The following is a 24,569-nucleotide window of genomic DNA, read 5'->3' on the forward strand; positions in this document are numbered from 1 at the left end:
GATATATTGAAAATTTGTGTGTAGTCGGGGAGAAATAGCACTTGAATTTCCACTTCGTGCCATAGAGAATTTTAATTTTTTTATGTATAGCTTATAACGTCCTTAAAGAGCTCCTAAAGTCTCGAATACGAAGAAGGTCGGGAAGGTTACTATTAATTCAAAAAATGCGTTTCTTTCTGGTTTAACTTAAATAACTCGCTTATTATTAATCGTATCAAAAAATGTGTCAAATAAAACTTGTTCGTAATTAAATTTTCAATAAGATAGGCGGGGTTTAAAAAATCAATTTGTTTTGTTTATTTATAAAATCATTAATGAAGTACAGGAAGTGGCGAAAAGTTTAAGTAGTGAAAAACCATATAACAAATGCTTGATTGCTACTGAAAGTTCACTAGAAGGTGTCTTTTAGTTAATAGAATTTGCTATAAAAGCCATTTTTCGATATCTAAAAATGGTGGCCTATTGCAAAATTATTAATGTCAAAACTTTAAGTAGCTGCCAATTTTTTCTTGGCGGTCATAAATTAATGAAACTAATTGCTAAAAATTGGTATTAGCGTTATTAACAAATGGTGTAAAGAGCATATTTTTCAATAATAAACAAAGCATTTTTTAATTGATAAAACCCGTTGCTATCGTCCGTATTTCAGCAACTATTGGATTTTAACAATTGCAATAAAATGCATTGTAATGTTTATAAAAAACCATGAATTTAAAAAAAAATAATGGCGATTGGAGCAGTAGAAGCTGAGATCATCAAGTTTTACTTCACGCGGCACTACGTCGAAAGTATTTGACCTTTCGACCTGAAATTTGGCACAGTAGTAGTGCACATATCACCCTATCACCTAAATTTTTTTCTTAATCTTTCGTTCAATTTTTCTTGTTTGCAACGAAGAATCTGTTAGAAATCACGCGCTCGGTGGTATCGATCTCCTCGCTACGTAGCGCGGTGGTGGGGGTAGCGCGTGAACAGTGGAGGGAGGCGCGCTGGAGATATTGAATCATTCTTAATTGAAAAATGAATTTCTACATAACCGAAGGTCGTAATTGAATGATTTTTTTTCATTTTATATCATTTTTTCCGTACTTTCTAGCAATAGTTATTAAACTTTTATAGGAGTAGGGCAAGTGTCAGAAAACTATGCTTTTTAACTTAGAGTGTATGTCTCGGTCTGAAGCTAACCGCTATATCCAAAAAAGTTTATCAAACGTAAGTTGACGTAACTGTAAATATAGTTTACATTGTTTACATGATGAAACGTGAGCATTACTTTATATCGGCATAACCCTAAATTTCGATCGATTTCGATCGAACTGTGAAAAACGTTAAAATAAAAATTACTCTGTTATAAAGAAAATAGTGTGATGTAATTAAAACTGTAGATTATTAAATAAACTAAGGGAATAAACACATGAAGGAGTCAGCAAGAGAATCAGATTAGCAAAACTGTAATGTTAAATATATTAAAATTTAATATTTTGTGGTACTTTGTTGGATTTTAATTTCAGGTTGAATAAGTAAAATTGCGGATAATTAAGTAAAATAAGGGAATAAACATGAAGGAGTCAGCAAGAGAATCAGATAAGTAATACTGTATTATTAAAAATATTAAAATTTAAAATCTTGTGGTACTTTGTGGAATTTTATGTTCTCAGGTTAAAATTTTTAATTTCACCTCATTTTAGTAAAACACATTGATTCATATAAGGAAAGTTGAAAAACAAATTTTTGGCCATAAATTTGTGTAACAAACGTAAAAACTCAGAGTTATCAAAATGGATTTCCCTAGTATCCTGCAGAAATGACTGGTGTACATTGGATAAAGATACAAAATTAAGTGTGACAGCAGAATATCTAAGAAGAAGAGGCTTCAACGATATTCTCTGTGATATTTCTTGATTCAATATGTCCAGAGAAAGATAAAAAGGATCTGGGTTTGGCACAGGATATGCCAGAACTTATTGGTGATCTTGAGACCTGGAGGTAATAAAAGTATCAAAAAAGCAAGAAATTTAATGCCACATTTTGACAAATGAAGGGCTTGCACCTCAGCTTGCAGTAAAGTTCTGTGGAATATAAGGCCAATATTTAACAAATATTATGACAAAATATCTAGAAGCTTATAGTTATGAGAATGTCAACAATTTGTAATTTTGTATTACACCTGCATTAATTTAACTACTCGTAACACATATACACATACATACTTATATATATATGTATGTCACTGCTGTGTACTGTGCAGTGTATAGTGTGTATATGTATACATACCGTGGTAGTTTGTGGGATCACATCTTGAATAAAATGTCTCATGCTCTTAGTTCTGCCAACATCGCCTAGTAAACATCCTTTTCGCAAGGTGTAAAGTGTCACCGACCCAGGTCGGATATTTTAACTTTCAATTATCTTCGAAAATTTTAGAAATTTTCACATTTTTGTAAGGAAAACTTATTCGTTGAGATCCATTCTATAATGGTAAGAAGCCCATTTTCCAAAGATATGAAAAATAAAAAAAACAAGAATTAAATTTTACCCTGTAAAGCAAATCACTATATTTATTGAAAATGTAAGTCTTTACGACTATGGGCGAGAGTGTAATGAGTAATTTAAAGTCAAAAACAAGCTGATAATACTAAAATTGTCGAAGATTTTTAGCTAAAACCAATTCAGCTAAACGAAAGACAGCATCGAATCTGTTTTACCGACTCGACCGTACATCAGTATATTAAACAAGGACAAACGTATTAACTATTTCACTGTGTTAAGGGGAATCTGTATATCGACATTACAGAGCGAAATTTGCGCCAAACGAAACGGCCTCATTTCTTAACCGATTTTCACGTTTATACACCTTTTTGAAAACGCCAGAAGATTATCTTGCGATCTTCGTTGGCAGATTTAAAAAAAAAATGAAAAACTAAAAAAAAAAGTGAAATTTAAAAAATCTGCCAAATAAGATCGCTAGATAATCTTCTGGCGTTTTCAAAAAGGTGCATAAACGTTAAAATCGGTTAAGAAATGAGACTCTTTCGTTTGGCGCAAATTTCGCTCTGTAATGTCGATATATAGATTCCCCTTAAGAACATTCGTCTTCTCTCTACTACTCATAGTCTAAATATTTGCTTACTATATATTGTAAGATATACTTATGGTTACATTATTTGAAGCGAGATAGCGCTACACTAGACATAGATATATCGATAATTAATCGAAGCATATATCGACTACGAGAGAATGAAGCGGATGCCTCGAGCGCGCCAAATTGGGCGCCATCTCTCTTTCTTGTGATTCGGAACTGAACGGACGTGCGATTTGAGTTAGACAATTTTGTATTGAGAATGACGGTCGTATTCATAGTCGTTCTTCCACCTCGACTCGAATAAACTCGAGCGACAACTTTCGAGTTGAGGTAGCCTCGAGTCGAGGCCGCTGGAGTGAAAAAATTAAAGACATTTGTAGCCAATTTAAGAACGTACTATAGACATGGAAAAGTGACAGTTCAGTTACATACAGGATTTTTCTCTAACAGCGGAACATAGGATTATATTATTTAACTATAGCAATGAAGCACTTACTATACATTATTATAATTAATAAAAGCGTAGATAGTTACAATTTAATGGTTATTTTATTTTAACTGCTTTTATTATTCATTATAAATGTCATTTTACTCAATTAATCTTGGTTACTACGTTTAATATTTAAACTAAATGGAAAACAGTAATTTGACTATAGTAAAATTTACTATAGTCAAATAACACGAAATCTCCTGTTCCGCTGTTAGAGAAAAACCCTGTATAGGTTATATTTATGTTGTAAAAGCTGATATAAGCTGTGCCTAAATGTGTATTATTTGATAGTTAACTTGATTTTGTTGCAATGATTTTTATTATATATATTTACAAAGGTTAGAAGCTAAACTATAAATTCTCCATAAAAGAATCTAAATGATCTTTAGCTTAACGTCGACTATTATGTGAAATAAAAATTGTTAACTTTTATTTGTAGTAATTATTGAATAAAAACAGAATTAAATATAATTTATTGATTCCTTTTTTTATTTTAATGATATATGATTATTATTATAACTGTTTTATTTGCCTAATAAAATATATAAGATATCAAAATATGTATGAAATAGTAAAGGCTTGAAAATGTTTTGTTAACTTATTAATTGTTTTATTAGTATTACAAGTAATATTACTTAATATATTTCTTGTTTTCTCGTAAAAGGTAATTTAATTATAATGAACTGTAGCAGCACTTCAATTTCAACAGAAGAAGAAATTTAAATGACATCAATTAGGATAAAACGCAGGTATATACGTGATCATAGAGATTCTTTTCAACACTTCAACAATGCAGCATTTAAGAAAAGGTATAGGTTCACAAAAGAATGTGTGCTACATACTCTGTTGCTGATTATAGACAATAAAATTGGAGAAAATTTAAACAAGCGAGGTCTTCCTCTAACTAATCTGGAGAAGCTATTAATCACCTTACGGTATTATGGGTCAAATTGTTTCCAAGTAGGTTCATAATTATAAAATTAACATAATGTTAATTTCCTTAATTATTTAATAATTAATTATCATTTTAAAAAATAATTGACATTACATAATTACTCTATAAGAATATCAGTGGAGATTTAAGAAATTTAAGCCAACCAGCAGTTTGTAGAATAGTTAAGCAAATTTCAAGAATTTTCGCTGAAAAGCTAGGCGATTTTATTTATTTCCCTAGAACTGCTGAAGACTGTAACAAAAACTATGAGCAGTTCTATCAAATAGCTAACTTTCCAAATGTAATAGGCACAATAGATTATACACATATTAAAATTAAGAATCCTGGAAGCGTTTATGGTGAAGCATTTAGAAATCGAAAAGGATGGTTTTCCTTGAACATTCAAGTAAGTATTCATTTTTGAGCATTAATCAATTAATTTCTGTAACATATTTTAACAGGCTGTTTGTGGCTCCAATCTAAATATTATGGATATAGTTATACGCCATCTAGGATCAGCACATGACGCACTCATTTTTGATCGAAGTTCCGTACGTGCAAGGTTCGAAAGAAATAAGTTAGAAGGAACTTTATTAGGTGACAGTGCATATGGAAGCCATACTTACTTATTAACACCCGTCTTAAGCCCTACCACTGAAGCAGAGGAAAACTACAATAGTGCTCATATATCAACAAGAAACACAGTTGAAAGAATGTTTGGTGTTTTTGAAAAAAGATTTCCATGCTTGCAATCCTGTACTTCTGTAGTAACAATAGCTGCATGTGCAGTATTATATAATATAGGTTTAAATTGCAATCAAAATGAACTTGATGAATCTGAAAATGATATTAACTTAGGAGATGACGATGTGAACGAAATCTATGAAATGGAAGAAGATGGTACAGATATATTAAGTGGATTACAGTATAGAAATAATTTTATAAATACTCATTTTAGTTAAAATATTTATTTCTCTATTGCGAATGCAAAAAATATATATAATATCAAATCTTTGTATAAGTTTTATATAAAAAATATTATAATTTCTAACATCTAACTAGCTTTTAATTCATAAGACACTTGAGACAATCTAAGGCTCAGCAATTTACAAATTCAAAGACTGCATACAAACTACGAACAACTAGCGTTTAATTTACTTTTGAAACATTCTCCTCCACTTATATTACCCAGAAGTAGAAGATTTCAATTCTTGAATCATGATAGTAAAGCTCTTTCCTAGAATTAACCACCAAAATTTCTATGACACGTTTCGCTAATGTATCTTAAGAAATTCCTACTTTTATACAGCTGTAAGCAGTGAAGCTCTTTGATATTTAATTATAGGTATCACCTTTAGCTTCTAATTAAACAATATTCACTTCAAAAACTGTTTCAATTTTTTGATTTAATCCTATCAAAGATAAAAGGGTAAAATCTTTCAAATTCAATTATAAATGCTTATATATGTTTCAATTTACATATATAATACCTTAATATATATTGTGTTATTTTAATCTAAAAGCCTTTTATATAAAATTTATAAAATGTATCAGAACGTTAATATTAATAAATAACAGAAATAATTTAATCGTCATTCTTTATGTGGTTACTTTATTATTCATCTTCTTCTTTTAAAAGTTTAACAATCATCACTTGTGATTCAGCTTTCGCTGTTTTTAATTTATATTTACGTAGTTGATGTTGCTGGACAATAGATTCTGCAATTTTTATTGTTTTTAAAACTTGTTCACCATTTTGCACTTTTTTATTATATATTTGAGGACAAAATTCTTGCAATAGTTTCTCTGTTTCAATAGGTACTTTTGTGTGATTAATATCTTCTTCTAAGGAATATTTTGAATTATTAATGACTTCAGCATTAATCTCTTCAAAGTGATTGACATCACTTGCATATGATTCTTCGTTCTCATCACACTGTTCAGGGGACCTCAGTATTTTGCAGTTTAAAGGGTTTGTAATGTTATCGTCGACACTATCATCAATGTAATGAACACCACTAACTTTAGATTGCGAATAAATATAATCTACATCAATGCAAAAATTGCTGTTATAAATTACCACAATAAAATCATATAACATGCAATTTTATAAAAAATTATAGAGCTCACGATTCTTTTCAAATACGGATGTTGAGTCTCAAATGATTTAAAATAAAAACACATGATATATATCATTGCCATCTGTGAGAAAATTAACATTGACCTTCTCAATTCATTGTTTTTTTTAACCACAACAAGTTCAGTTCTGTGAAACCTTCCGATCAGTGCACACGTTATATTCGCCATCGCAACACTCACTAGGTGGCGCATTGAATCGTGATAAAAATGGCCGCTTAAAAAGGAAAACATTAGAGAAAAAGAGATAGTGCAAGTTAGAAAGAATAGAATAAATATAATTATTAGGTCACCATTAATGGAATTACTTTTGTAATATGTTCGACACACTAAATATTAATTTCTGTGAAAAATTTTTTCAATGTTTTCCTTTCTAATTCAGTTCTGAATTCACCACCAGTTGGCGCTGACCTTTGCGTGCGGTATAGCTTTGTAAAGCATGCTTCTTTCCGCCATATTTTCCCCCACTCTTCTCCCATGTTGTAACGTCTCAGCTCAAACCACTGAGGCGGCACCTGGAGACATAGCTCGGAACTTCCTCCTCTACTCATCTACTATAGGATAAGTACCTACATTTATAGCTTGCAGCGCCATCTCTCTGTGCACTCTCCGCTTACCGCTTGTCACTTTCCTCTACTACCCACGCTACTCCTTCCTTACCATCTTTTCTACTTTTCAGGCAGAATGTTCCCCTTCGTGGAAACACGCTGCATTAGGGGTAGTCATCCCCTGTACTTCGTACAGGGGATAAGGATAGCCCATCGCACCAACAAAACACACCCCGGGATGTTGTGCGCTGATTGCTACCATCTGATGTCCCGGGCACACAAGAGGCACTACTCAATGGACGAGGTGGTGGAGATAACCAGAGAGACCTGGCGCATGGACGCTCGTTGCTTCTCGTGCCAGGGGCTCATATATAAGGTGTTAGAGCGTTGCACCAAGTGCCTGGCCACTTTCAAAAACGGCGGACCATGCACCGGGTGCGCCATTCATGATCCCAACTTCAGGATCATACCCGAATGTGTGCGCTGCCACACCAGGATCATGGACCAGGATACCGCCTGTGCGGTTTGCGTGTTCGGGGGATCTTCATCTAGCTCGGGGTGGTACGTACCCACCTTCGACGAGGAACTAGACTCCCGGCATCGGGAACCAAGCCCCCGACGAAGCGCAAACTCATAGCGTGAGTAGAAGGGCCCTGACGCCTCTAGATTGTAAGTTCAATTTAGGTGGGGTGCAAACTTTCGGGCCAGCCATGGTGGGGGTAGACTAACCATGCATATTCTCCCTATTCTCATCTTCCCCGTGCTCCCCCACCACACTCCCAAAAAATGTTTGTGCCTCGCCCTCCCGGGGTATAAAAACCCCGGACAGATTCGAATTCGGACATTATTTCTTTTGCTTTAACTATTATTACTACTGTCTGTACTTTTGCTAAATTCTTGATATATATTTGTATTCGCTATCATCCGTATTATATAAATTCTGTCTAAACCATAAAATCAGTGCTTCCATCACTTCATTCGCTACCCTTCTCAACCAAATCGATCATTACGAGCCTAGGATACGTCCCGTTGCTGCGCTACAGACGATTTTGTCCAGCATCTTCAAAGGTAAGTTCCAATATCATCTCCCGAATCGCTACCGACCCCGGGTTAACTAGGTGAACGCATAGTGCCCGAAACGGTTGAATTCCGAAAACTTCGCGCTTTTATACTTCCTAACGCGAGACGTTACAATGTCAGTTCCCAATATATACATATAAACGTTGCTTCTCCTAATTTAAGAATGTGACTATTTAATACCATTGCATAGAACGGGCTCCCGGCATGTAACTGGTTTGTGTTACTATTTTTTCTTCGAAATTATATCTTTTTCCACGGTAAAATATATACTTAACAGGATCCCTCAAGCATCTGTAGCCTACATTACGGAACGATAAACGAAGGAGAATTGTCCAGCGTTATTTTTCGAACGATTTTAATATTTTTGGGCTTGTTGCAATCGTTAGGTCTGGCACCTCGTCATAAAGAAGTCCGATTTTTCAATTTGTTTTGCGTTTAAATATTATTAATGCGAATTTTTAAACAAGTTTATTTTTTTTTCATTTTTTGGAAAATAAGGCTTTTTCATGACAAGGTGCGAATTTTAACGGTTCCAACAAGCTTAAAATCATCAAAATCGGTGGAAAAATAACGCTGGACAATTCTCCCTCGTTTTTCGTTCGGTAATGTTGGCTACAGAGGGCTTGATGGATCCCGTTAACATTTGGATTTTACTTCTTTTTTTAATTAGAATATTTTATTTTACTATATTATTTACGCTAAACGATTGATGTGTTTGCCGTTTTTTTTATAAGCGAAGCTTGTTTTTTGTAGGATTGATTTTAATACATTTTAAATTTAAGAATTTTTGTCATTCTTGCATGTTTCGTATGCTTTCTTTTATAAAAATGACTTTAAAATTATTTGCTAATTTTAGTAAAGGAGTAATGATTTAGTAATATTAAGTTATGCTAGGATACTACTTTCTCTAGTATTTCTTTGTACTTGCCACCTTGTTTTTATAGACGAAGACTATATTTTTCTAGGTTACATATCATTACAATGACAGAAAAATCAGGATTTGAACAGGTGTATCGGCAGGCGAAATGAAAATGAGAGAAATTCGATTTTTATTGTGTTACTTGGCGATAAATTATGTTCCCCTTATGTGACTATATGACGGTAGTAGTTGGTACAATTAGTGTTGAAAAACATTATTGAATTAAGTATATTTTCGACTATTTAATTCATACCGAAGAAGAAAAGCATAATTTTAATAGAAACATTAATAACAGTTTTCAAAGGGTGTAGTGCTGATAAATCAATTTTGGGCAACAATCCGGAATTAACTAAGAAAGGTCGTATAACTTATTATAGAATTACGCAATTAGTTACAATATTTTCGAAGTCATATATTGAAAGAAAATTTATAGAAATGTGTATAATAAAAGCAGTGAATGCGTTTGATGGTTCCATATTTGTGGAAGGTGCTTTAAGATATACTTAAGTGATAAAACCATTGTGTCTAGGATCATGGATATTCCTGTATTCATCGAAGATATATTAATCTATATTTATCCACATTAATAAGGAAAAATTATTCCACAAATGATGTATTTCATCTTTTATTAGGTTGTCCGAAGGCGACGAAAGACTGAAAAAAGTCAGTATTGATTTTTATTTTAGAAAAAAATATCTCTATATATTCTCACCATTTTTAGTGAAGTAGGCCTATTGGGGATACTACCCTAAAAAATAATACTTCGCTAATAATAGCTCTTAGGTGCTGTTGGAATCTGTCTAATGTTTTAAACCATTTGTTTGCTGTTTAAAAAGAACATTGTATAAAGTGAATTATATCAAATATAAAAAGCTCCTTTTGAGGTATAACTTTTATTACCTTTTCGTTCAGCCTTACCTGAATTTGAGGTCATTCTCTACCGTTCGCTTTACGATGAGACACGAGTACCACAGTAGTGTATGGTATTTAAGCATTGCTCACGAAAAATGTGCAGAAAATTCCATGCCCTGACCTATGTCATCGATATTTTGGATATGCTCAATATACCTTTAGTAAGAGAGAGAGAGAGAGAGAGAGAGAGAGAGAGAGAGAGCATTTTCAACAATATTTTTACATTATAAAAATTAGAAAAATAAAATTTAGATTTTGTAACGATACAAATAAGAATACCTTCTTAATTTTAAGTATGCGTATATAATTAGTGAATAATAATTCTAAATTTGTCAAGCTCCAATTTTATAATCTTATAATTTATTTATAGTATTGCTTACATATAATAGCGCTTCATTTGTTTTCTAGCCAAGCCGTTAGTCTGCTATATACTGCAATCCGCCCGTACTACCAAATACTCGAAGTAATTACAATTAAATGATTCGTATCCAATTCTAAATGTCACCTAATCGAATTCCCTCATCTATCATCGATCAATCTTAGACGTGCTCATTAATGAATTTAAATGAATGATTATTCCAAAGCTAAGGCAGCTAGGGAAATATTTTATTAAAGTGTTCATTTTAAAATATTTTCTCCTCTCTACTTTTCTCAAGTAAACGCGCTTAAATTATATACACACCCTATGTAATATAATAATGTTTAATAGTCTTGTTTTAGTAAGATTTAATTTGATAGGATGAAGTATTCTTTTAGAAAGATAGGTTTTAGCAGTTTCTGGTAGGATATGTGTTTTGGTGATTGCCAAAGAATCTCCAGTTTTCCTTAAATGCAATAAACTCTTATAAATTACACAAAATTTCTTAATTTTTATTTTTAAATAACCTAAAAAACACTCCAATCATCTACCTCACCAATACGTTTTTTCTGTAGATTTAATTTTTATTAATTAATTATACATTTTCATAGGTTGAAAAACATTGTTTTCCATTTATTAACACTTTCGCGTTTAATTACACCAACTTAGTGTTATTATTTTCTTTTTTTCATTAATATCAACTAATCATATTTACATACAAGTATTTTAAAATGTATAAATTTAAAACAAAAAGATTATTATACTATATTAAGTTTAACTAGTTTTTATGAAAAATCACGTGTGATTAAATACAGTTTGTAGATATTATTGAAAAAGAAAACAGTGCTACTAAGTAAGCGTTACCGAATGAGAAAGTGTTAATAGATTATATTTCATATAAAAGAGGTTTTGTACCGATACATGCAATACTTTGTAAATAAAAAAAAATTAAATATTCATTACAATCAGCCGTATACTAGATATTTTGATCTGAATATGCATATACTGCTCTGTTAAGAATAGAAGTTGTTTTGATGCAAATTTTTTATTTAAAATTTTTTTTATCTATAGTTTTATCTTAACTATGTGTTTCTGAAATTCTAACGTGGCACCTAGCCCTATTAATTAATTCTTTGAATAATACATGGAGGTATGCTATGGGTTTTAAATGTTTCATTAATTCAATATATCGAAAATATCAGTTACGACTATTATTCTTAAAACGGCCGTATATATATGTTTCAGTTTGGTTGAAGTAATATACGCGGCCGCTGCGCAAACACGCGTATATTCACTTATCTACTTATAATTTCAAATCCAAATAGCTGGTAAAACAGTGGATGAAATGATAGATTCATGTAATGTTTTAAAAAACTATTAAGATAAGGTTCAAAAGAATATATGTGTATATATATATATATATATATAACAGAATAATATAGTTCAATTAGAAAGATGCTAAATTACCTGTTTGTGATCTTAAAAATACGTTTCAAGGTTAAGTTATACTTCTGTTTCATGTCTCTTTAAAAATCAAACAACTTTAATTCGAATGATTTTTTCAGGCTTTATATATACATAAATATAAATATAAATATATATATATATATTGGAATATTTTCCTGGGACATCCAACATAACTCAACTATATGTTTTCCTAATATAACCCGGTAATGAAAAATGAATTCATATGAAAGCGCTTTTTGCATATGGTACATTTAATTTGTAATCAAATTTAATATGACTACACAATATTTAACGATTACAGTGCACATCTTCTTAGTTTATCTTTAAGCATTAATTCAATCAAATTAACACTATAAGTTCACAGCTATTTTTTTCTGCGGTAAAGCGTTTTGTTTGCTAGTTTTTATACGAAATCTATTAAACTTTAAGAATGTTAAGAGAGATTTTAAAATAATATATTTTTGTCACCAGGAAACGTTTTAGAAGTTGATCATTATACGCTATTTTGAATATAATTTAAAGGCCACTGTGACCTTGAGTGCACTATAAGGGTTAAAGAATAAATTAGTAAATAATGTAACGAATTACCTAATTCGTTATTCGTAAATAATCACTCACTTCGTGTAATCTCTGATCAATTGAATCGTTGTCAGTACGTCGTATTTATAAGAAACAAAACCCCAAAAATGACAAATTATTAAAAAGAAGATATTTACGTAAGTACCATTAAATAAATCAGTTTTACTTTGTACGCGTATTTGTGTCAATAAAGAGTATATTAAAAATGCACACAATATTAATAACAATCATTACACTATATTGATTATTGATAGTGCATTTTTAATAATAATTTCGTACCAAACGTTAATCAAGACATGATTATAATTAACTAAATATTCAATCTTTACCTATTTAACGAGCATTTATTTCGAATTTAGATTTTCTAAATGATTTTCGTTATCAGAATGTGATTAAGACCTTAAATTAGTATTAGTTGAGAATATTTACATAATAAAACTTTTTAAAAGTATGTTTTTTTCTTTTCCTCTCTTAATTGTAACAATCATTCAAAGTCAAACGTGGCTTTATCGTTATCTTCGACTGTTTAATTATTATTTAAAATATATCATATGATTTGCTGCAGGAATTAAACGTCATTATATTGTGCTTGCACATTACAATGCGCAGTTACAATAAACTAAACAAAAAATGATAAAATAGAATAGGAGGGGTAGCATGAGGTGGGGGATATGGGAGAGGGGGACGAGGGGAGTGGCAGCTGTCTCGATTAGCCTTGCTATAGAGGTCTTCAAGAAAACGCGTTCTCTTACTGGCTCGTTTGGCTTGTTTCTTAACTGGAGGGGGTACAATCTACGTTCCAGCTTCCCCGTATATAAGCTTTATGCTTTCTCGTCGTACTTTGGTTGTTCCCCATTCGGGCAACTCTTTCGAGTATTGGCATTCTTTACACAGTAAGTTGCACGCTTTTTTTTCTGTCTCTGCTGCCCCTTTCCTTTCATCGTTCATATCTCATCATGTAACTTTCCTATAAGTCATTCTTTATTTTTATTCTTTCATTGTTAATTCTATATCCTTTACCGCCCGTATTCAATTCTTTGTATTGCCCCGCTCCACTTGTTGCCCTCTAATTTATCTCATCGCCCTTCTTTTCCAGAGCGTATTTAGTTAATTTAATATTTTTTAAAATGATTTGTCTTAATTTGAAATGACATGTGTTTGCAAATACGTATATAAGTACATTACACTTCATAGTGAAAACTAATGCTTTGACTTGTGATATCGTTTCATGATTGGCCATAATTTTTTCGGGTGAAGATTATATTGGTATATTGATAAAGATGGAGAACCTGCAAGCGCCAGTGATAATAGTTAAGCACGTGTGCCTTTATTTCGAGAACAAGCACCGACAGTACTGACACAATTTAAACTTAGTGATAAGAGTCTCCAGAAGGCCAATAACGTTGACAGAAGGCAACCGCCTGAATGCACCACTAATTCTATTCTCCCTACTCCTATCCAATGTCATTTTTGGTGTTTTGTCATTCGCTAATGAGTTTCCTGTCGCGTGATCCGAAGCACCCTTTATTGTACTATGTGAACTGCAATCCCCTAATGTAACACATTGCTTTTTCTAATTTTACTTTATCAAAATAATATTATTCATACACGTAAGCTACACATTTCAATGGAAGTTCTTAACAAAGCTCTGAGATTTACTTTCATTTATTTTATATTATATTAATTATAATCGCAGATTCCGATGCACACCTAGAACAACTTAAAAGAAAACTGGTCGAAGTGACCTAAGGATCATGTACGCCTTACTGTTTTGCGTCATTGCCGCTTCATTATTATTAGTATCTACAGGATATAACCGGTTCTAACCGCTTTTAAATATCATAATATCTCGTTCGTTTTATCTGTTTAGCTAAAGGGGTAGTTATCTATTTCTTTTTCCTTCTTGTTTTCGACAACCTGCCAATAGGTTGCATCTTTTGCTGTAAGTTAAAATTTACGAATGCAGGAACTGCAGCCTTATTTACACATTATTACCGTTAATACTTCAATTTTATTATATTTACAATATTTATTTTGTTTACTTTATAATTCTGTCATTATATGAAAAAATTTTGTTACAATAGTCTCCAATATGAAGAAATATATTAAAGTAACGTAGAATGTTCTATCAAGTTCCTTCATTCTAATAACCAAAATATCATTATTAATATTTTATATAAAAATAAGTCTTCAAGGAAGTTTTAATATTTACTAATGCTACCAAAATGGTGTCGTTAGAAAGTATTGAACATAATTCTTTAGAAGTTTCGAAGGCCACATTGAATTTTTTCTCTGTGAACGGTAAATTTAAGACTAAATAGTATTTTATATTTGGTTCTACATATTATCGTTTATAAATAATACTCGACGACAGGTAAAAAATAATTTATAATGCAAGGTAACGGAAAAACGTGCTATGATGATATTATAAACTATATTTTAATAAATTGTAACTTCGTAGGTCTATGGGCATCTATATGGATAAATGTGTATGTGAGAACAAAATGACTATCGAATTATTACTTATAGGATAAGAAAGAATCATAATTAAACACGTATCATTCATTGGTCTTATCGAGATAATAGAACTGTAAGAATTGTCATAATGAAAAGGCACCAAATTCACTCGATTGAGAGATGACAATATTTCAACTTTACAATGCAAAATTGGTAGAAAAATAAGTATTACACTTTAAATAATTAAATTTACTGAATTTTTATTCAAACTGGGGTTCAATAAATGACATCTAGCGAAGGAGGCAATTCTTGCATTTTTGTACTTACTGATTATTATTCTTCTGCACTGTAATAATTACAATTTCCGAATCTACAGAATTTGGTATTACGTGAACCACGATAGATTATCTTCAAATTATAGTAGTTTTCAAAATTTTGTGGAAAATTATGATATTTTTTGGAAAAATTGTAATTTTTATCTTATTTGCTGAAACCACTTTTTTCCATTCGGCTTCTCATCGACTCTGAGAAGTATATTTGTTTTAAATTTCATGTAAATGTTTTTCATTCATAAAAAGTCTATAGTCTTCATTTAAACAGGCACTATTAATTTCATTTCTTTTAAAAATGGGTCTTGTATAATATATGAAAACACGTGGGTAAAAACTTTAAATATATAAAATTGTTTCAGTTAACGTTCTGTGAAGCCCTCTATTTCTTACTTCTGCTTCCTCCCTCCCTCCCTCCTCCTTTCTCATTTTACCCTATCATTTTCTGTTCTCTCTTTAACTAACGAAAAAACATCCACCTATATTGTTTAATTAATCTATTAATTAATTGTTGTTTCTCTTCTGCCAGAATTTCTGTTTTGAAATATTACTACTGTTACTTTCCATTTCGTATTAAGTAAAGCTAAACTATTACACTTGTTCAAATTTAATTAAAAATATTATTTTTATCGTTTAGATAATTCTGATATGTGTGATAAAAACATTGTCAATAGGCACCAAATTTGTATTGTTATACTATCATTACTCAATTTATTACTATCTGCATTTTTGAACTTAGCGAATGTAGCTCCTCTGATCAAAATGTACCTTTCTCTTGTTACTCTCTGCCATAAGCATGACAATTAAACGTCCGATCATTTGTAATATAGTACTCACGATGCATAAAGCTTCTAATTGATATAATTACATAAATATTGACTTAGTTTTTTTTCCAATTCTGAATATATTTATCGATTTTATTTGGTGCAACAGTATATATAAATACCTTTTCTCATTTTATCTTTCTATAACAATATAAATTTAAATAAATAAATAAGTATATATATATAGATATATCTTACATTGAATATTTTTGTATAATATCGCGACACATATTATACAAAAATATTAAACCTAAAAATTTACGAAAATAAATTAATAGTATTACGTCTAGTAGAATGAAATCAATATTATTACCACAATAAACTGACAAAAATCCAGTTAACGAAATGCAATAGAAATTCAAAACTAAATTCTTAAATTTTAGATACGAATTATATATATACTTTGAACATGTAAAAACTCTCAATGTAGGTTTGTTTCCCTTTATGTAACTAGACATACAGTTTAACATACGTTATATATTGAGGCTATTCTTTAAGTTTATTTTTCTTAGTCTTTTTATTTACTCGTCTTTATTTCTTAGTGCACTGTGGTCTGGAGGTAATAGAATTTTATAACATTTGATAAAGTAAGGTTGTGTGAAGGAAAGAGAAGTAGTAAAGTGCTTATGGACTGAAGGAAAGAAATAATTTGTGTACTTATTTCATTTATCTCTTAACGATAATAATCTCTATTTAAGCTGTAATAGACGCGATTATTTGAATAAATGGGTGTATGAATACTTATACCACGCCGACTGTACATTTGGTTTTGAGTATTAGTATTTGTCTTGATCTTATCTAGTTTCTCGAAATAATAGTATATGATACCAGCTAATAATGAATGTTACTTAAAACTCTTTCTTTTCATAAAAGAACCAATAAAAAATTCTCATTGACTTCTACCAGGTGAACGATTATTTCATGATAACTTGAAAATTGTAAGTAGAAGTGAATAATTTCATGATAAAGTTTCAATTAAAAATGTGGATCTGGCTCTTAATTAAAAGTTTTTCAGTGGTTGAAACTTAAATGATTTGATTTATCCTATTAGTCAGGCGTCGTAATAACAATTAGACAGCCATTTGGAGCTTCTGAATTTTGATGAGTAGTATACATGAAAACTAATTAACTGAAATCCCCGTTAAAAGAATTCTTCAATGCTAATAAGATTTTTTTAAGAAACGTAAATACTGAAGAGCTCAAAATAATTTAATTTTTTCTGATCTGCCGGTCCCATGATTGTACTAGAATATGAAAGCATGAATTCTCAGAAAGGAATGCAAAATTTTATGAAAATAAGTATATAAGCATCATTAAATACTGCAACATTCAGTCTATTCTGGTGGTGCCTGGTTAACAATCGCCAAACTTTAAATTACAACCGCTTATAATATAACTTCTATATTTCTTCATCTTTTCGGCTTTTCCGTAAGCATAATGGAATTATACAAGGTGTGTTTCTAACTTGCTATTGAATGTGTGGATATATGAATACTTTCAAAAATCTATAACTTTACAATGTACGTGGTTATACATGGCAAATCGAAATGAAACATTTAGATATTGTAGTCTGTAATTAAAACCTCTTCTTATAATTTTATACAATTTTTAATATTTACTAAGTTACTAAATAAAATATTTAAATCAAATGTCTGTATGATTTATTATACGGATAAACAAAACATAACAATAATATTAAAAAATTTTGCAAGATTTTTGTTGATATGATATAGATGTTAAAAGATTTCTAATAACTTTCTCTTCATATTAGCAATATTTTATAAGTTACATCAAAATCCGTTTAGGACAGAAATTTGTTAGATCATTGTAGTCAACATTAATTATTAATGAGTTCGTCAAAAATTAACAATTTTAAGAGACATCAAAGGAGAAGACTTTCTTATACAAGTGAGAATAAGTACTGTCAAATCAGATAATTAGTGTTGGTAGGGATAATAAGTAACACACCCATAATTGTTTGTTTTTGTCTTTTTGCCGCCTGGTTTTGCTATTGATTTTTATCAATATAATCTTTGTTTATAATTGATACAGGTCAACAAGCAACTTGGCGGTAATAAAAAGTCAAAACGCACATAGGTGTGTCTTATTGCCCCATCACTGTTACTAATTACTCCTTTTGACGTTGATAATAAATTCTAATTAATTTTATCCTATTAATTATATTTTTTGAGTTACATAAGATTGTATATAACCTAAACCTATCGTTACGTAACTCAATAAATATTAATACAAACAAATTTACAAAGGATTTTTTTCCCCCATTTTCATATATACGAACATTAATTCTACAGTAGACTTAATATTGCAAATATTTATCGAATCAAATAGGGGAGCTCTAAGATAATTGTTCAAAGGTAAATTGTATCGTGCAGATTACGCAAAAGTTATAGAAACATTTACTTAGAATTTTTCATTGAACATTTCTGTTACTAGTAGTCGTTTTGCATAAGCATAATTGGTGCTTAATCCAAATGGGAAAATAAGAGCTTACAGCAACTTGGTTTGTTTTAATTTCTAAAGGGAAAAAACATGTTTCATAAATTTTAATATAACCTCGCACTATACCGACGCTGTGGTTTAACAGATCCAGTTGAATCCAACTTATTGATTTTTAAAATGCCGTCGCTATCTTTTCGCTTTCCGCATTATTCCACCGCTTAAATATTCATCGGTGTTTACGTTATTCCATAAATCTGGTATGGGATACATTACCTGAAATAGAATATTTTTGAATAAATAATAGAGTAAAGTTTTAATTACAGCATTGTCTTACATGGTAGTATGGAAGACTACGTATTTATATTTACGTTGGAAAATTAATACATCGGTAGTTAAAGGTTTAGGTAAATTAGTTAATAATACAAAAAATAACACAAATAAATAAATACCAATTTATTCAGGTTATGTACTATGTTTAAAATGTTACTTTCATTTTTTCACTATCTGCCTTTTATGCTTACAAATAAAAAAAATTGTAAAATTCTAGATTGAAGTAAATTGTAAATATCTTTGTTTATCGAAATGTTTCTACTAAATCTAATTAGGAAGAATGATGACAATACTTAATTTGCCAAGCGTAGGCATAAGTGTACGAGTTAATATAAAATAAAATTCATTTCTATTAATTATAATTCAATCAATGTTTTTATTGAATTAATTCTTTTCATTTTATAATAGTAAAGTTATTTAATCATTAGAATATAATGAAGCGCAATGTGCTGCGGTATATAGTTCTGAAACATGTTTCGCAGCGTTATAGGACTGTGACCCTCGGCGCAGTAAGTTTGTCAACACGCAAAAGAACACATATCTTGATTTGTGCGAAATATAATATTTAGAATGTATTTTAATACGAATATAACACAATTACTATAATTTATTATTTTATTTTAAATATATTTATGTAAAAATGTATAGCACTTAAACGGCTAATAGTAATGAAGTTAAGTTTTTTTTCGTTAATTAATAAAAGAAATATTAAAAATTTCTGTATGTCGACAATTTTATTGTGATACTCGTTAATCATCGTATTTCAACCTACCCACTATGCGACAAAATTTGTAACAGTAAACTAATTTCGACAAACATTTTTTTTTGCAAAGATCAATGAAGTTTTTAAATATTTTTCGTTCATTATATAAAATAATAATTGTGCCTTTTAGAATCAATAACTGTCATCAAGAAATTATAAATGCATTTGAATTTATGAACATTATTCTAACAATTGTTAAAATCTGCCCAAGCTCTCTTATAAGTTTTAGATACTATCAATTTAACGAATCTAAACCTAGGCAGACTTGTATAAAAAATTCAAAACTATTGGGAATATGAAAAACAATAGTTATTAGAACTCTTTTAACATTATTATTATATCAACAGAACTTTTATACAATGTATTAATATTTCATAGTTACTAAGTTGCGTAACAATCCATGAAAACTTTTCGTTTAAATATATTATTTAGTAACTTGATAAATATTAATTACATTTAAAAACTTTATATTAAGATTAAATTGTGAATTACAATATTTAAAAGCTACTTTTAGATTGGCTGTAGATAATTGCCAATCTGTATAAAAGATATTAATTTGTAACATATACATGGTGTAACAAATCATCCTCCTTTTCTTAAGGTATTTATACACTTAACTGAAAATATATAAAGAAAATGTTGAAAAATATTCTAATCAATTACTGAACATGCAATAAGCCTTCTATCGAAATTTTGCAGTAATTGTCTACATAGTTTTTCTAAACATTTATATTCATACTTACATTTGAATGCGCAGACTCTTATGGCAGCTAGCAAAAAAATTTGTTATTGGAGTTTAATATTGTTGTTAAAAATACTTAGAATTTTATAACTTAAGTTAGTATTGAAAAACTAAATATTACTATACATTTTGAGTCCAAAAAATAATCATCATCTACGTAGTCATTGAAATAATTGAAAAAATAGATAGTTTTATCATGTAAAATGTAAAGCTTGTAGGCTGCGTGAGGAGGTGTTCGGTGAGAGGGAAGATCCCTTTACACACGCCCCGCCAGAGAGACGTGTATACAAAAACCTTAAAATTGAAGATATGAAATGGCAACCTGATTAAGGGTATAGAAGATTTTTTTAATTGCTTTAGTAGTTGAAAAACTAATGTTTTAAAATCACCCCAGATTACGAGCGATTTGACAAGATGGAAAGATTACATCAGTCGATTGTGTGACAGTGCGTCAGATATTCATTTCTTCGTCGCATTTATTAAAATTGTACATATTATTGTGGTTGTGCAAGAAAGGTATTATTTAATTCGCCTGTAAAAAAACGACGGCAAGTACATAAATCATCCAGCGTAATGAATATAGTGAAATAATATTTACAATTAAAAAAATTAGTGAAATCCAAATGTTAGGCAAATGTATATTTTTATTATGACAAAATTTGAAATTTTCCAAAAAAAATAGTAACACAAAAAAGTTACTTGCCGAGCCCGTAATGTTTATATCTATGTCGCTATCTTACAATACAACCGTTGCTTCTCATAATTTCAAAATATGGCTATTTTATGCCATTGCGTACAACAGGCCCGGCAAGTAATTTTTTTGTGTTACTATTTATTTTCAAAATTTCAACTTTTATCATAATAAAAATATATACTTGCCTAACATTTGGATTTCACTAATTTTTTTAATTGTAAATATTATTTCACTATATTCTTTACGCTGGATAATTTATATACTTGCCGTCTTTATTTTACAGGCGAAGTCTATTTTTTGTGGGATTTCATAACGTTTTTTAAGAATATAATAGTTAAAATATCTCTAAATCCACCTTTTTCTTAGGTATTATTCTCACTATCAACTTTGCATTATGGCTCTCTCTCTCTGGTAAACTTGTGCCATTGATATATTCATTTGATTAATATAAACTGTAAAACATATACTAGTTAATGCAATAGAAACCTCTGGTTTTTAGGTATATTGTTTTTAGTTTCCTAAATTTATACACTATATGCTCTATTAAATATATGAAATATTGAAATCATGAATTCTTTTCATATTCACACATCTACATGATTTTATTATAATTTTCATTAACTATTTGATTTATATTTCTAATATTTTATGTCCAAAATAACCTGCAAGTCCTTCATTCTCAAGGATTTGCTTAGAAAATCATCCCTTTTTCTACCATTTTCTTAACTAGTACTAACAATATCAACTTTGAATTATGGCTTCTTTTCAAGCAAAGTAGTGACATTCATATTTTCCTCTCATTAATATAAAATAGGGAATACACCAATTAATACTATAGAAGACTCTCCTCTTTTTTAGATGTACAGATTTCAATTTCTTAAATACATTTATTGTATGCCTCATCACATGTAGAATATTGCAATCATGAATTCTTTTTATATTTACACATCTACATGATTTTATTATAATTTTCATTACCTGTGGTTTCTAATACTAAAATCGGAAGCCTAAAATCACCCGTAAGCCCTTCGCATTCAAGAATTTTCTTATAAATTAACTCATTTTTCCACCATTTTCTTAGCTGTTACTCTCAACATCAACATTGCATTATGGCACTTTCTCGAGCAGACTAGTGCCATTTATATTTTCTTTTGATTAATATAAACTAGAAAATACACCAATTAATGCAATGGAAGCCTCTTGTTTTAGGTATATAGCTTTCAGATTCCCAAATTTATTCACCGTATGTTCTATCACATGGAAAATATTAAAATGATGACTTATTTTCATTGTTTTATTTCTAGATGATGCTATCATTATATTTAATATTTAATTGACATATATTTCAAAGAGTTTATGCTCAAAATCACCTGCAAGTCTTTCACTATCAAGAATTGGCTTTCAAATTTTTTAATTCCTCCACCTTTTCCTTAGGTTCAACTTTCAACATTAACTTAGCATTATGGCTCCTTCTATGGCAAACTGGTATCATTTCTGACTTCTTCTATTTAATATTACAGCTCAGGCCATCACAATGACACAGTAAACTCGTTATTATATTTTAATCTGAAATAAAATCTCACTAAGTACCAACAAATATATTACATATTATATTATAAAATTCAATGTTATACTTATAAAAAATTAAATTTGGATAAAGTTTTTGGAGATAATAATAATTTCTTTCTAATCTAATTAGGGAAGCGTAGATAAATATTTAGTTTTAATACTTTTTTATATTATAATTGAATATTAAATAACGATTAGCAAATATTCATCTACTTTTCTTTAATCGTAGTAAAAAGAAAGTTTTATTGTCTCCTGGAAAATTGTTTGTATATATGATCAAGAGACACGGTAGTGTCTCGACGGCAAGTACATACAAAAGTAGATAAAGACATGTCTATACCGCCGTCGAGCACTACCTCTCTTATACAGCTAGTTCGGCCGTCTCAATTTATAACCTATCGGACAGTTAAATTCCACATCAGTTTAAAGAAATAAAAAGTTAAAGATGCATTTTGTTAATGATTTCAATACCTGAAAGTTTAGCATATGAGTTTCAAATACCTTTTGAAATACCTTAACAATTTCTTTCAATTAATATACTCCTGTTAATGATCAATTCATATTAGTATTGAAAGTTACTTCTCATAGGCACAGTGCTGTAAATATCAACTTATTTAATCCAGTTAGTTCTATCCTGAGGAATGAAAATGGAAATGTTTTGTCTTGATTTACCTGAAAAAGAAATTTCACAAAGTACCACAAAGTATACTAACATCCTGTATTGCGAAATATAATGTTATACTTATCTAATAATTGTCGATTCCTTATGTCATTATTATTCGAATTTATTTATCATTTTAAAAATTAAACACATTCACTAACATAAAAATGAACTACCTCACTGTATTAAATATACATAACCTTACATTACAATTGACAGTTTACAAGTCGTCGGATTAGTTATATCGATTACATCGATTTTATTTTATAGTTCACAGCCATGATTTTGTCGTTGAGTTTAACCCATTAACGCCCAAAACGGCAAGAATCAAAGGTTTACTTTGCGATCAGATTTAAAGTGCTAAATCTTGTTGCACATATCGCAAAATATCTTTACTTATGTTTTCGAGGTCGCTCTACAAGATGGTATAATTTAAATTATGATTTGGTTGCGTGAAAAAAAGATATAGTGACTTTTTCTTAAAATGTGCTAAAAATTTTGCGACAAAAATTTTAAAAGTTAAATTTTCTACTAAAATTTGATGTTCCTCTTCATTAAAAATGGGCACAAGTTGGCACAAACATTCCAAAGTTTCAAAATATCGTCCGTAGGAAATGAAACATTTTTGATGGTCGAAGCAAAATGGCGGCAAACACGATTTTTTGTTACAAAATTTCACAAGCTTTTTTCTCATCAATTACGAACTTTATTGAAAATTTCCCAAGGATAAAAATGTCTTAGAATTAACTGAAGAATATTCTAAAATTTTTTCAAATTTTTTATAAACAATTTTTTAAATTTCAGCCTCGTAATATTAGGAAAAATAAAAAATTGTTTATAAAAAATTTGAGAAAAAATTAGAATATTCTTCAGTTAATTATAAGACATTTTTATCCTTGGGAAATTTTCAATAAAGTTAATAGTTTTTTAGAAAAAATGAATTTCATATTAATAAGATGAACAGACTTCTCTTATAAGAGCTGCACAATACTTAAAGCTTTAAAAAGATTCACTGACGGTATGCAATACATTTTTAGCGCTTACTTTTTTTGATTGAAGTGAAATCTATCATCAACGGTCTACTACAAGTTTTTCTTCATTCTTTATTATATTTCTTTTTTTATATCAATTATTTTTCTTACATCACATGTAACGTTTTATATAGTCTTTATCTAAAGTTTTTATATTCTTAAATATTTGATAATTGAAAAATGTCGAAGAGAAAACGACAAGTT

At 29.8% G+C, this 24,569-nt stretch overlaps 2 protein-coding genes and 1 long non-coding RNA gene across 3 annotated transcripts in view; 2 read left to right on the forward strand and 1 right to left on the reverse strand.

Moving 5' to 3' along the window:
- Positions 1 to 4,362: 4,362 nt before the first annotated feature.
- Positions 4,363 to 5,468, forward strand: LOC136784027 (putative nuclease HARBI1). The gene is made up of 4 exons (XM_066744481.1): positions 4,363 to 4,381; positions 4,432 to 4,532; positions 4,637 to 4,912; positions 4,968 to 5,468. Exons 1-4 carry the CDS (start codon positions 4,363 to 4,365, stop codon positions 5,466 to 5,468), a joined length of 897 nt encoding a protein of 298 aa, XP_066600578.1.
- A 3,915-nt stretch (positions 5,469 to 9,383) lies between these two features.
- LOC136784076 (uncharacterized) lies at positions 9,384 to 10,400 on the reverse strand. Its single transcript, XR_010824365.1, has 3 exons — positions 10,108 to 10,400; positions 9,902 to 10,013; positions 9,384 to 9,843 (listed from the first exon to the last, which is right to left on the reverse strand). It is a non-coding gene; the product is annotated as an uncharacterized lncRNA (long non-coding RNA).
- Positions 10,401 to 13,246: 2,846 nt separating this feature from the next.
- Positions 13,247 to 24,569, forward strand: part of LOC136784022 (synaptic vesicle glycoprotein 2B-like) — a 162,711-nt gene continuing 151,388 nt past the window's right edge. Inside the window, exon 1 of the mRNA XM_066744475.1 lies at positions 13,247 to 13,398. The gene's annotated coding sequence lies outside the window, so the exon portion shown is untranslated. The remainder of the gene's footprint in view (positions 13,399 to 24,569) is intronic.

This window comes from Prorops nasuta, unplaced genomic scaffold, assembly GCF_024137725.1.
Source record: "Prorops nasuta isolate Cenicafe-Biocafe unplaced genomic scaffold, Cenicafe_Pnas_1.2 PNAS00045, whole genome shotgun sequence".
NCBI lineage: Eukaryota > Metazoa > Arthropoda > Insecta > Hymenoptera > Bethylidae > Prorops > Prorops nasuta.